The sequence below is a fragment of the Electrophorus electricus genome, chromosome 18, assembly GCF_013358815.1.
Source record: "Electrophorus electricus isolate fEleEle1 chromosome 18, fEleEle1.pri, whole genome shotgun sequence".
NCBI classification, from domain to species: domain Eukaryota; kingdom Metazoa; phylum Chordata; class Actinopteri; order Gymnotiformes; family Gymnotidae; genus Electrophorus; species Electrophorus electricus.
Window position 1 is genome coordinate 16,522,570 of NC_049552.1, and position 12,906 is coordinate 16,535,475.

A 12,906-nucleotide genomic window follows, 5' to 3' on the forward strand; every position below is an offset into this window, starting at 1 on the left:
CGCTCTTGCGCTTACAGCATTGGAGGAGTCGCTTTACTTTACCGGGATTTGTTGTTTTTCAGTTTTCTTGTAGTTTACTATAATAACATTGCGGTAAACACTTTTTTTGCATGTTTATTCAAATTAATGTTTCGTTGTTTTCGCTAAATCACTAAAGGTCTTGCAGAAGTTCAATATTGAGCCATAACTAACCCTAGTCAGTTCTTCTGAAATGGCAAGGACAGAGAAACAGTATCAGTGTCGCTTGACTTTGGGTCTGGTATACAAAAATTAACACAAAGTACCAAAATACTGAAAATGTTACATTCTCGTGTTTTTGGTAAGGTGGGTAGGTCTGTCGGTCAGTCAATCAATCAATCAATCAATGCAACAAATTATTTATTTCATATACTGCATCCGTTTTTTATTTTTAAATAACGAGTAGTAGCCTTTGAAGATAATTCACTGTATCGTATGTGTCCACAGGGTGTGGTAGAATAACTGATTTATTTCTCAATCTCCGTTTCCGGAGACATTAGTCACAGGATATTTTCTTCTGGGGAGAAAAAAAAAATGTGTGCATTGTGTCACACAAGTGTCACACGTCTAATAAGAGTCAGTGCCAGACAACACCATGACAGAAAGGATTACAGAATGTTTGAACTCAATGCCTATTGAGAAACCTTCTACGTTGTTTCCAATCTTTGGCGCCCTCTGCAGGTTAAAAACCCTTTTGGACGTGTTTACATACACCAGCATTTACAAATACAACATTCTTCAATTTTTCACTTTCACTGCACTCTCTGGATCCAGTTTGGCACGAAAAAATCACAATGTTTGTGCATGTGGAAGTTAACGGTGAATTCGATGGTAAATGCTGATGCCAAACCCAGCAGGCAATAGAAACATTGCCATTGAGGTATTAGCTAAGTGCCAGACTACTGTACCTGTGGAGGAAACAGAGGTTTAACATAAACAGTGATTCACACTCCCGCTGGTCTTTCTCAGTGACCAGGCTGGTACGTGTCGTCCTGTGAAGTCTCCCTGGGTCCTTGTCCACTAGCCTGCCTGTACATGACGAGGTTACAGCTCTGCTGTGTCCGCAGGTGGTGGGGCTTCCTTGTGCTCACCTGTATCACCTGTGCCATGCCTACCTTTGTCTTCAGCCACACAAAGCAAAGTAGCTGTCCTCCTTGGATCTGGACCAAAATTGACTAAAGAAAAAAGAGAATTGACTGAATTAAAATGTTTTAATGGGGTTATTTATCACATGGAGTCCTATGCTTTCTGTCTGACATTCTCTCTTGTGTTTTCTCTTTCTCACAGTATGAGGTTTGTCTGGACAACATGCTGTGGTCGCCTGTTGTTGGTCCAGACGTGGTCGGCCCCCGATAGAGTTCTTCATGGACGTGTAGAGTCCTGCTCACGGCTCTGGAACAGTGGCTATGACGATCGCATTATTGTGGCATTCACAATCAGATGCAGATGGACCGGTGACAGACGTGTGTAAGTGTGAACCATCTGTGTGTGCTCTGTCTCTGTTGCACCACTCTGGTGGAGAGTCGAGAAAATTAATAAACGTAAAAATGAAATACTGAACGAAATTCTAAAGAAGAGAAAAGGTCAGAGTGTATCTTACACCTTCAATGAGAACTAATGTTGTCCTCAAACAGTGGCAGAAAAACAAAAGGCAGGAGTGCACTGAGTGCTGAGCAGGTGACGCTCTGGGCCTTTGGTGAAGTGATGCTCTGTCACGTCCTCAGTAGTCCCAGAGAAGATGACTAGAACAGACAGTAAACCCGTCATTCTTTAGCAGACGCAGACTCAGACAGACACACAGTCAGACGAAGACGCAGACACGCATGAGCCCAGAACCTCACACTCTACCTTCTTAGTTTCACCAGTTTTCACCTTTCAAGCAGCTTTATGTACATATCCAATCACTTTAGTTTGGTGCAATTGCTTCAAGCTGTTTAAAATGAAGGACACGGTGTGGCCTCCTTCTGGGAAGATCGCTCCGTATTGACTCATGACCCCATGACTTCTGACAGTTTATTTGACTCTAAATTCAGCGCTTCTATTTCTGTACAGTTGTGAGTACATTTTTGTACTCACAAGGGACTATATTTTGGTAGCAACAAGAGAGACCACATTTCAATTTCTACAGAAAAAAACCTCAGTCTCTAAGGATAGTCAGTGAATATCATAATGAATGTTTAATAAAACAATCACCTCAGTATGGAAACAGAAACAAAAGAAAGGACTGTGACCAGACAGAGGAAATGCTGGACACAAGAACAAAAGGCAAATGCAACCCAGGAGGGCAGTTCTCTAACTGCAGCATTGACGTCTGAATGCTGGAGGGTTAGCATGAAGGATCAACTTGCAGCATGCTTGGATCAGGAGGTCACGAGGTGTAACAGATCAGACAAAGTCACATACGCACACACACTACACTTTCACATATTAAAACCTAATGCCTTTTTATGCAGTGAGGGTCATGTCATGCAAACTAAATGTGATTTGACACAAATGTGATTATCATGAACCATTTAAGATAACATTTTACATGTTAATCCTAGTGTATACCATCCTGGTGTGCAGGTGTTTGGGAGTCGATTTAGAATAATCATGATGGGCCATTATTGTATGGCAGATTACAGAATGGCATATGCGTACCTTTAAATTATTAATCAGTCTGAAAGTGTTGAATACGTTTGTTTAAAAAAGAAGTAGTTTATTGGTTGAAAGTGACTCAGTTTATTCAGTACTTTAAAAGAACGGTAACTCCGTTACAAAATTATTTATTTTGACCACCCAATGTTGACCAGAATAAACAAGCTTTGGTTTAAAACATTGCTGTTCGTTTCTGTTGACCATGTGTATTTGGGCAGCATCTAAGAAGCATCTAAGATGACATCATCTTAGATGTGGGCTTTGCCAAAGGGAATGTCAACCTGCTGTAGCCACATAGAATAATCCACAGTTATTATCATCACACCTCCCGTGGAAGACAGAAGTGTTCAGACGGTGGGCGCCCCCCACACCTCCTGTGGCAGACAGACGTGTTCAGATGGTGGGAGCCCCCTCACACCTCCTGTGGCAGACAGACGTGTTCAGACGGTGGGCGCCCCCCCACACCTCCTGTGGCACCAGCAAAGTCGCCGTCCTTCCCACTGTTACATCCATGAGAGAATCAGTCAGATTTAGAAGCAGCAGGAAGGTGCATTGATGCCAAATGAAAATCATCTGTATCCAAACACTTCTAACCACTGAAACACATTAGTGCAGAATTCTTCAGCAGTCTGCCATGTCACAGGGACATATAAGAGCTTTTTTAACTAAAATGTGAGTTAGAGGCTGACTATAACTGAAGTTCTTTGGCAATTTCTGATCTGTCCTCACACCCATTCGTACTCTCACACAGCCAGACTCAGGCCTCTCAGGTCCCATGTATTTGTGTCTTTATTTACTTATGCAATTGTCTTTCTACATAGAGCAAGTCTGCAAACATATGTGCATTCAACCTCATGTGTGATTACAATTAAGAGAGATGTACTTTAATTAATTAATGGCAACTAGTTATCATCTATGTAATTCTTATTTAGGGTATATTTTCATAATCAAGTGTGGGGGCAATAAAACATCCACTTCTCCCTCTAGCTCTGAAATAATCCCTCTGATATAGCCTAATCCCCAACAACTGGGTCGCGCAGTTTAATGTCTCAGCACAAATGCAGCGTTAATCCGACGTGACTATCCTATTAGACAGGGAACTAAAGATGTGCGACAACATAGGATATTTGGGACTTTCACTGCAAAGTCATTATTAATGTAATGTTTCACTCTGGCGGGAGAGGCAGCGCCACGCTTCGCTCGTTTGGTTTTTGCCGGTTACTCTATCGTTACTCCGGATATGGAGTCCGTCGTAGCTCAAACGTCTGTGTTATACCGCGTTTTCTAATTAGTTTCCCTTCCCTCAGTAACGATGGGTGACATGATATTCGAAGAACTAGAAGACTTGATGCATTTTTCTGTCCACGATTTACCAACTCGTGGATATTCGGTCATGGAGGAGATCCGACGACAGGGGAAACTTTGCGATGTCACCCTAAAGGTACTAATAGTCTGTCCGAAACAGTTTTCCGGAGGTTTGACTACTTGCTAACCTGCCAGCTAAGGTAGTTTAGCTATGCTAACAGCTAACTAGCGCAGCAGGTCCTCCTCATCTGCTCTGTAGTGAATAAATAAACATCTGGTAAACGGTTGTCAGTGTTATAGATCGATATCTTTCAAGGGTAGCTCATGAAAAGGTGATAAATAGCACTGACAGTGACATTTAACTAATACTCACTTATTTGAGGTGATCCGAGTGCTCAAACTAACCAGCTAGCCTAGCTAAGCTAACGCAACTCTAACGTGCTTACTAACAAGGTTAACCCTCTTGAGTGTATATCTATACACGACGTTGTAATCTGGTATTGTCAGATAGCTGAGCAGTTTTATTTAGTTAGTTAAAAACATAACGCTAACAGTTAAGTGGCCAAGTGTCTAACGGGCATGAGGAGCCGTCGTCCCCCGGTCAGCTCGGTTACAGCTCCGTTCCCCGGGGCGCCTGACAGGTTTTAGTTGCCAGGTTTCCAACTCATAGCTTGCTCCCAGTGCTCCCAGTGCCCCCAGTGCCGAGGGGAATGGTGATAAGCCACTCTCTCCTCCGCCCCTGCGTGCTACAGCTGCTGTACTCACGAGCCCCATGTGTGGGCCAAGCGCGTGATTCATCCTGAGGCCCGTCTCGCTCGAGCTCAGCTCACCTGTGCTGCAGCCGTCTGGACCCTCGCGCTATTTCAGGGAGAGGAGTAACATCGCCATTAATCGCCGAGGATCGGACTGGACTCAGAAGGCGAGGGAGTGCTGTGTGTACAGCGTTTGTATACCGGGGCAGGTTGACAAGTCCATGTTTTGTGCAGGAGAGATTTCAGAGAGTCAAAGCATAAAGTTCTATTTATTTATAGTCATTTTACAACAGACATTGGCACAAAGCTTCTTTACGAGTACTAAATACATGATTTGTAAGATTTGAATGGTAAGTGTAGTTTTATTTTTGTCAGTCTCTTTCTGTGAATGGTTCTCTGTGCTGTAAATAACCTTTACTGGGTTTACAGTCTGGTATTGGAAAGGTAGATATTCCAGTCCAGTACTATTGACTGGTGGCTTCTAAAACTGCCCTCAATATCCCCTCAGTACAGTTCTCAACATGTGCATTCAGTTGAACAGCGTCGCACAAGTTCTCCACAGTTCAAAGCAGCAGTGTGTCTGTTTTGCATTTTGATTTGCATTTTGAGGTTTCTGGTGACCTAAAGCACAATTGCTTTAAATCTTTTATTATCAGTACATTTCTGGGCTTGATGAATGCTTGGAGGGGAAGAGTAAATAGTGTGTGTGTGTGTGTTGCAGGTGGGCGAGCACAAGTTCAGTGCCCACAGGATAGTTCTGGCTGCATCTATTCCGTACTTCCATGCCATGTTCACCAACGACATGGTGGAATGTAAACAGGATGAGATCGTCATGCAGGGCATGGATCCCAGGTAACGCTCTTGATGCCTCGCTTAGGCTTCCCAGAGCGGGAATAAACTCCATGTGCCACTGAATGGAGAAAGGAATTTTCTCCAGTGTGTTTTATTCTGCGTCTGTAGATTAGACACACAGCAGTGTCGGGTTTTGGTATCAGTGGCAGTGTATCGACCTGTTTCTGCTCTGCTTTATTCCCTTTCAAAGCGCACTTGAAGCTCTGATCAATTTTGCCTACAATGGACACATAGCCATAGACCAGCAGAACGTGCAGGGCCTTCTGATCGGGGCCAGCTTCCTGCAGCTCCAGAACGTCAAGGATGCCTGCTGCTCCTTTCTCCAAGAGAGGTACGCTCCTTTTCCTCCTCCGCCGTGATGACACTGCCAGACGCAAATGCGCACGTTTAACCCCTTGGCCTCGTGTTTCTTGCCGCAGGCTACACCCGAAGAACTGTCTGGGCGTGCGGCAGTTTGCAGAGACCATGATGTGCACCACGCTGTACGACGCTGCCAACAGCTTCGTGCACCAGCACTTCATGGAGGTGTCCGTGTCGGAGGAGTTCCTGAGCCTGCGTCCCGAGGAGGTGCTGGAGCTGGTGGGCTGCGATGAGCTCAACGTCAAGGCCGAGGAGCAGGTCTGGGGGTCCGCTATGGTTTGCTCTCTGCAATCTGATGTGCGAGTGTGGAGGAGCGCGCTTGCATGTGTGTCTGACAGGGCCATGTCTTTAATTCTCTGCCTTCGTACCTCTGAGCGGTAGATCATACATTCGTTTATATTTCTCTCCATGTATGTTCGTCGTGCAGCACATGCTGTCTCATGTCTGATGAGTTTATGATTATGCTTTAGGCTCCTTCTCCCCGACTCCACGCAGTGTCATGTCAAAATGGTCCTCACGTGCTTCTCGCGGCCTGTCTTGAGCGCTCTAGATCCAGACTGTCGGATGAGGGCAGCGTTTTCAGGGCAGGGCGTCTTTTCCTCTGGTCTGCTGTGCAGGTGTTTGAGTCCGTGCTGGCGTGGGTGCGGCACCAGCGGGAAGACCGCCAGTCCTGCCTGCCTGAGCTGCTCTCTAAAACCCGGCTGCCCCTGTGCCGCCCCCAGTTCCTGGCCGACCGCGTGCAGCAGGATGAGCTGGTGCGCTGCTGCCACAAATGCAGGTCTGCTGCCACCCACCCACAGCCCTACAGGCTTGCGCTGCCCACCCACCCACAGCCCGGCTGTGTAACATATCCGACAGACACACCGGACTATTTACAGATACACAGCACACAGAATAGGGAATAAACTACTTAAATGAAAAAGAACATGAAATAAACATAGTATAAAAGACTAGAAGTGCTTTGCGGACTGTTTAGTCTGTGTGTGTGTGTGTGTGTGGCATCAAGGTCTGGGAGATGTGATGGACTATATACTTTAAATAAATGCATCACCACATGACAGGGCCTTTGTATGTGTGTGTAACTCTATATCAGATGGTACTGATGCTGGTTGAACAGCTGGATGTGTTCTGTAGCTGTAAGCTGATGTCACACACACACACACACACAGGTGGCGTGACCCAGCGTGTGTGTGGTTCCAGCTGTTTGTGTTTCTCTCTGAACAGGGATTTGGTGGATGAAGCGAAGGATTACCATCTAATGCCAGAGAGGCGGCCTCGCCTTCCCGCCTACAAGACCCGGCAGAGGTGCTGCACGTCCATCACAGGGCTCATCTACGCCGTCGGAGGCCTCAACGGAGCCGGTGCGACCCCTGCACTCCGCACCCCAACACATACCTGAATGTCTTTAGAGTTAAATACATACAGGTTGAGTAACGCATCTCTGGTGAGAGACTTTAATAAACAAAGAAAACAGATTTTACTTTAGGGCTCTCTGTAAATGTTACTCTACAAAGGATGTCCCAGAGCATCAGCTAACTGACCCTTGTGGTGTTTACCGATCACACAGTTGAATTTCATAGAGTGAATTTCTTTTTCTGATCTGCCGCACAACACCCAGGTGATTCGTTAAACGTCGTAGAAGTTTTTGACCCAGTTGGTAACTGCTGGGAGCGCTGTCAACCAATGAGCACGGCCCGGAGCCGAGTGGGCGTGGCTGTGGTCAACGGGCTGCTTTACGCCATTGGCGGCTATGATGGGCAGTCTCGGCTCAGCACGGTCGAGGTCTACAATCCAGAGACAGACGCGTGGAACAGAGTCGCCAGCATGAACAGCCAGCGCAGGTGGAACTTCAGACCATCCTCTTCCTGTTAGAGTTCAATCCCGCGCAGTGTAGCCGCTCCGGAAGCTTTAAAAACAAATTTTGATCATCAAAGATATTGAATGGTTTATTATTCAGAAATTACAAAAGAGTGCAGAGCCGTGGTCCAAAAGCCTTCCTAATTTGCATAACCCTTTTAAGCTTTGAATATAACTCATTTGAATATCAGATTCACATGATGGACAGAGGTCTTTCACCCAGACTTTGCTGGATGTAGTTCAGCTCAAAGCTGTAGCTGTAATTGGGGCAGGTTGTGTTGTTCAGGGGAGACATTGTCAAACCTCCATGTCTGAGTCCTTTCAAAGAGACACAGTGAGTGTCCTTGTCCAAACCGCTGATCAGAATTCAACACTTCAGCGGACATTTCGCTGGATTGCCTGCCTGCGAAGTGGCTGTGGTGTGTTGCCGACTTTAGCCTGATGTCTGTCTGCAAGGCATCCACAGAAAGGTGAAAGTGCAGGAATAGGTGGTGTGTTGCCTCATGTTGGACCAAAAGCCCAAACATTTGTTGATTTTGTGATGTATTTAAGAACAGTATGGTGTTATTGGGGAGAGGTTTCCGTTCTAGGACTGTACAATGATGCGTCTGTACACTAACTCCATCACTACCCTCCTCCTTCCTGTGTGTGCAGTGCGATGGGCACCGTGGTAGTGGATGGGCACATATACGTGTGCGGCGGTTATGATGGCAAATCCTCACTCTGTTCCGTGGAGTGTTACTCCCCCGAAACCGACAGGTGGGTTATGTCATCTGTATGGAGGTTTTATAACACTGGAATAAATGTGCCATAATTTGACTGTGTGTGTGTTGTCCTGGCCCAGGTGGACTATTGTGACAGAGATGAGCGCGAGTCGCAGCGCTGCAGGTGTGACTGTTTTCGAGGGAAGGATATTTGTTTCCGGTGGCCATGACGGTCTACAGATCTTCAACACGGTTAGTGAGAGAACATCACACTACAGCAGAACGCTGCAGGTGAAATGTGGAGGTTGTTAAATTGTCCATGTCGGTAACAGAAGTTTGATTTTTACTTTCTCAAATGTTCAGCTTGTTTGGAAGAGGTTGGAATATTTTAACGCTTTGTAGCTGTGTTTGCTGCTGCCGTCCACCAGGTGGAGTACTACAACCAGCACACAGCCCTGTGGCACCCCTCAACTCCCATGATGAACAAGCGCTGTCGTCACGGCGCGTCCTCCCTGGGCAGCCAGCTCTACGTGGTGGGCGGCTACGACGGCTCCGCCTTCCTGAGTGGCGCCGAGATCTACAGCTCCATGACGGACCAGTGGAGTCAGCTGGTGGCCATGAACACACGGCGCAGCCGCGTCTCCCTGGTGGCCGCTCGCGGCCGCCTGTACGCCGTGGGAGGCTACGACGGACAGTCCAACCTCAACTCGGTGGAGGTGTATGACCCTGAGATCAGCCGCTGGACATTCATGGCACCTATGAGCTGCCACGAGGGAGGTGTTGGGGTGGGCTGTGTGCCTCTCCAGCCCGCATAGCCTGGGAAATGTTTGAGGTTTTACGTTCTCGCCGTGTGGCGACGTTTGGTGGCGGGCTCATCGTCACCATGTCTCGCCCTAGGTCCGAGCGTTTTTGTTTGAGATGTTACGTTCTTGGCTCTGTTGTTACAGAAAAGCCTTAAAAACAGGAAAGCCAAGCCAATGTCCGTGTACTACTGCTCTTATTTAAAACCAAAATGTCAAAGTAAAAACATCAGACCCTTTCCTTTAGGGCGTGGGCGTGTGTGGGTGCCCACTGCAGTCGTTGGCAGAGTTATCGTGATCACGGAGAGGGAGGCAGAGAAGAACGAAGGAGGGAAGGTGTGTTTGGAAGGAAAAAAATACAGAATTGAAAAACGGTTAAAGTTTTTTTACATCTGGAAAGCAGCTTGCTGTGTCAAACATGACTGACTGACACTTTTTTGTATTGGAGCCTTTGTGCTAAGAGTGTTGCGTACACAGCTGGGATATGGACCACTTTAATTCTGTTAAACATGTGTAGTGTGTGCTGCTGTATATACTTCTTCTGGTGTGGGTGCGTGCGTGTGTGTGTGTGAGAGATCGAGACATATAAGTGATGATGGAAGAAAGTCTAATTTTTGGGGGATAAAATTAACTCCTAAACTGGAATCTTATTTAGTATTTAGAAGAAAATGAAAGTTAACCACTGAAAGTTTACGATGAGCAAATTTATATATTTGAATTGGGAGGATCTAATGATGTGTAGTATAACAATCTCATATTTTAGATACGTGACCATTTTAATTTTCTCTGTTTTCTAATGTGTTGTGTACATGTTTAGGATGTTTTGTGTACTGAACGTTGCGACGTAACTGCCATGCAACTGCGTGAGCGCTTGCACTGCACGTGCCATAGCCCGAGCAGCAGTCACGTGGATAAAGTTCTGACTCGACTCGGTTTAGGATGCGGGACTCCTTGTCCAGGCCATGTCTGTTTGGTGCCTGCTGCCACCAGCCTTGGGTTCCCATGAGATCCTGCAGCTTGCACACAGACGCTCCGGTGCCCCCTAGTGGGGGAGAAGCGTTCTGACCGATGATTGGCCGGACTTACCTCATAGACCGCGCGCTACGTTTCTGTTCGTTGGCCACATGGATAGAAATCAAAACATTGATACCAAAAAGAGATAAAACTGAGGGCATGTGAAGACCAGTATAATTAGAGTAGTCTCTCTGTTCAGTGTGCCGTGAGTCCTGTGGTGGTAGTGGGGGACGATTGTCCAGCACTGGTCACGTCCCTCTGCAAAACTGTCTGACTGCAAGTAACCGATGTAAACGTTGGGATTTCTGACTGTGAACGTTGACTTTGGTGAGAGTCTCTGCTCCTCCAGATGTTTTATAACGGTATGTGTTGTAACATTCAGTCATCGTGCAGTATTTTTTATTATTACTTATGATTTCTAGACCACAGAGTTTTTATTTATTTTCAGTTGTTTTTTTGGTCTTTTTTATAGCATTGTACATAATAGTTTGATAATTCTCAAAATTGTGTCAATTAATAATCAAGTGGAACACTTTGTAGATGTGTGATCTGTGAACAGAGGATCACATGGTTGTGGGTCTCTGCTCTTTCCTGTCTTCATCTACCTCTGGGTTGCTCGCGCTCCGGCAGGGTTGGGCTCCGAGATGGTGTCTGCTCTCCTGTTTAAATTGAAGGATCTTTAGGCTTGTGACTGAAATCTTGTAATGGACTTATTCGCTTCACAAATCATTCCTAAATGTCTTTAAATAAATCTTGGGATTTGTTTGTTTGTTTAATGGACACGAGTGCCTTTCTTATTTTTGAGGAGGAGACAAACGTGTTTGGCTATGTGATTTGCTGGCTTATTCGTGGCCTTTGAGACAGAGAGGTGCAAAAATGACATCAGTGCTGGGCTCCGCCCCCTGTCCAGAGCTGGTGGTTTTATGGGGTGGACTTGGCTGCCGCAGGCACAACGCTACCACTGACCGGACAGAAACCCATCAGCATGAAGGCGGCGGTGTTTGTCCTTCTTCTCTGTGTGTTCACCTGCTCTGCACTTGCTGGCCCAGTCGACCGGCTGCAGCTGGTAGGTTCATTACTTTAGTTATTTAGATTTTCTTAAAATGATGGGTTTTATTTAAAAAAAAAAATTAAAAAAAATGGTGAAATTATCTGATTTCTTGCACTCCACATGTTCCAGTCGTCTCAGGCAGGAGTCCAGTCAGACTGCATGGAGAGAGGACCTGAAGATGACATTCAGGTAAGTGTGGAAGACGATATAAAATGTTCATCAAGATAGAATTTTTATCAGGAAAGAAATTATTCTTCAAAACATATTTAGCCCTCACCCTGAGGATACGTTACAGCTGAAATACTGTAGGAACCTTCTCCTTGGTGGGCCTCTCTAGACGATGATGCAGGGGTCAGTGCTAATTGCGTGCTGAGAGATGTGAAGTGTTGGGGTTGGCACAGGGATTTGTCCCTAACGCTGCACCTGCTCCCCTACAGAGTGGGAGCAAGCCGTCCGAGAGCCCACGGCTCAGGAGAGCGCCGTCCGAGAGCCCACGGCTCAGGAGAGCGCCGTCCGAGAGCCCACGGCTCAGGAGAGAGGTCTCTGTCATCCCAAAGGTCCCTGTCCGCTTCTGTGCTGGTTGCTTCTCCATCATAGGAGACCCAACTAGACCACAGCCATAACACTTATTGTATTTATTTCATTTTTTAAACTAAATTGGGGAAATGTATGTTGACTGACTTTTTTTTTTTTTTTTTTTTTTTTACCTGTTTTATACATATGTAGGCCCTCATCCTGCTTGGTTTCAGCTTTGATGAATAAACTTGCCTATTTCAGTTTTTGTGAAAGAACCGTGTTTTTCAGTGCACCTCAAACGTTACTGCACTGTAATTTGGGGACTTCCTAAATGGTTGAATGATGACATGGATTATGGGATGACGTGCGAGCGTGGCACACAGGTGGGTCATTAGAGGTGTGGAGTGTTATTATGGTGTGTCTGGGTGCAGCACCGGACTAAAGTCCATTATTCTCCCAGCCCACCTAAGCCTACCAGTTGCTTCTCATTTTGGTCTGTTTTTCTCACACAATGGGATGAATGAGACCAAATACCAAAATAGTCTGCTGCACGAAGAGAAAATTTCAGTAACCCTGCTCAAAAAATAAATAAATAAATAAATAAATAATTTCTTCCAGTGACACACACACACACTCACTCACACTCTATTTACACAATATGCTTTTATTTAAATTACAAGTATTCAATTTAAAGAGTTTTATTAGTTTCTAAACTTGTAAACTCTTGTATCTATGCAGTCTACACTCAATAGAGTAAAGAAGTGCAAAACGAGCTTTAGAAATGTGTGCAGTTGCGGTGTAGGACGAGTCAGACTTGTGTTTCTGTTTAGAACCTGAGGGAAGAAATTAAAATTACCTTGGTAATCACAGGTGGAAGCCAAACTGAGGCAGTATAAGAGAATGACAACTTTATTCCCCTTTTACGCGTCTGTAAGGGAGCGAAGCTGTGGTACCTTCAGGCGGTACGGTGCTCGGCTGCTTAAAACGCGGTGGAGGAGCAGCTGTTCCTCCTTGCTCTGCGAATACACCTGGGCGCCTGT

At 45.8% G+C, this 12,906-nt stretch overlaps 1 protein-coding gene and 1 long non-coding RNA gene across 4 annotated transcripts; one reads left to right on the forward strand and one right to left on the reverse strand.

The window, feature by feature from the left end:
* Window positions 1-407: 407 nt before the first annotated feature.
* LOC113579086 lies at window positions 408-4,760 on the reverse strand. Of its 2 annotated transcripts, XR_003410827.2 has the most exons (4): window positions 4,726-4,760; window positions 1,867-3,155; window positions 1,304-1,760; window positions 408-1,193 (listed from the first exon to the last, which is right to left on the reverse strand). It is a non-coding gene; the product is annotated as an uncharacterized LOC113579086 (long non-coding RNA). The 2 variants fall into 2 exon arrangements; XR_004777105.1 differs by having other exon boundaries at window positions 408-1,760.
* On the forward strand, window positions 3,913-12,228 carry klhl18 (kelch-like family member 18). Of its 2 annotated transcripts, XR_003410838.2 has the most exons (13): window positions 3,913-4,096; window positions 5,434-5,564; window positions 5,755-5,895; window positions 5,984-6,182; window positions 6,542-6,702; window positions 7,149-7,285; window positions 7,543-7,765; window positions 8,436-8,540; window positions 8,626-8,737; window positions 8,914-9,621; window positions 11,210-11,365; window positions 11,480-11,539; window positions 11,788-12,228. XR_003410838.2 is itself a non-coding variant. In XM_027012840.2 (10 exons), the coding sequence occupies exons 1-10, from the start codon at window positions 3,968-3,970 to the stop codon at window positions 9,298-9,300; spliced, it is 1,725 nt and encodes a 574-aa protein (XP_026868641.2). In that variant the 5' UTR covers window positions 3,913-3,967; the 3' UTR covers window positions 9,301-11,079. The 2 variants fall into 2 exon arrangements, 1 of the variants encoding a protein (XP_026868641.2); XM_027012840.2 differs by lacking the exons at window positions 11,210-11,365; window positions 11,480-11,539; window positions 11,788-12,228 and having other exon boundaries at window positions 8,914-11,079.
* Window positions 12,229-12,906: the final 678 nt, after the last annotated feature.

What these genes read in the sequence shown, in the direction of transcription:
- klhl18 (XM_027012840.2), top strand. Translation starts at nt 3,968, where the DNA reads ATGGGTGACATGATATTCGAAGAACTAGAAGACTTGATGCATTTTTCT. An exon ending in ATGCAGGGCATGGATCCCAG is followed by an intron (nt 5,565 to 5,754) that starts GTAACGCTCTTG and finishes TCCCTTTCAAAG; the next exon opens with CGCACTTGAAGCTCTGATCA. An exon ending in GTCTACAGATCTTCAACACG is followed by an intron (nt 8,738 to 8,913) that starts GTTAGTGAGAGA and finishes GCCGTCCACCAG; the next exon opens with GTGGAGTACTACAACCAGCA.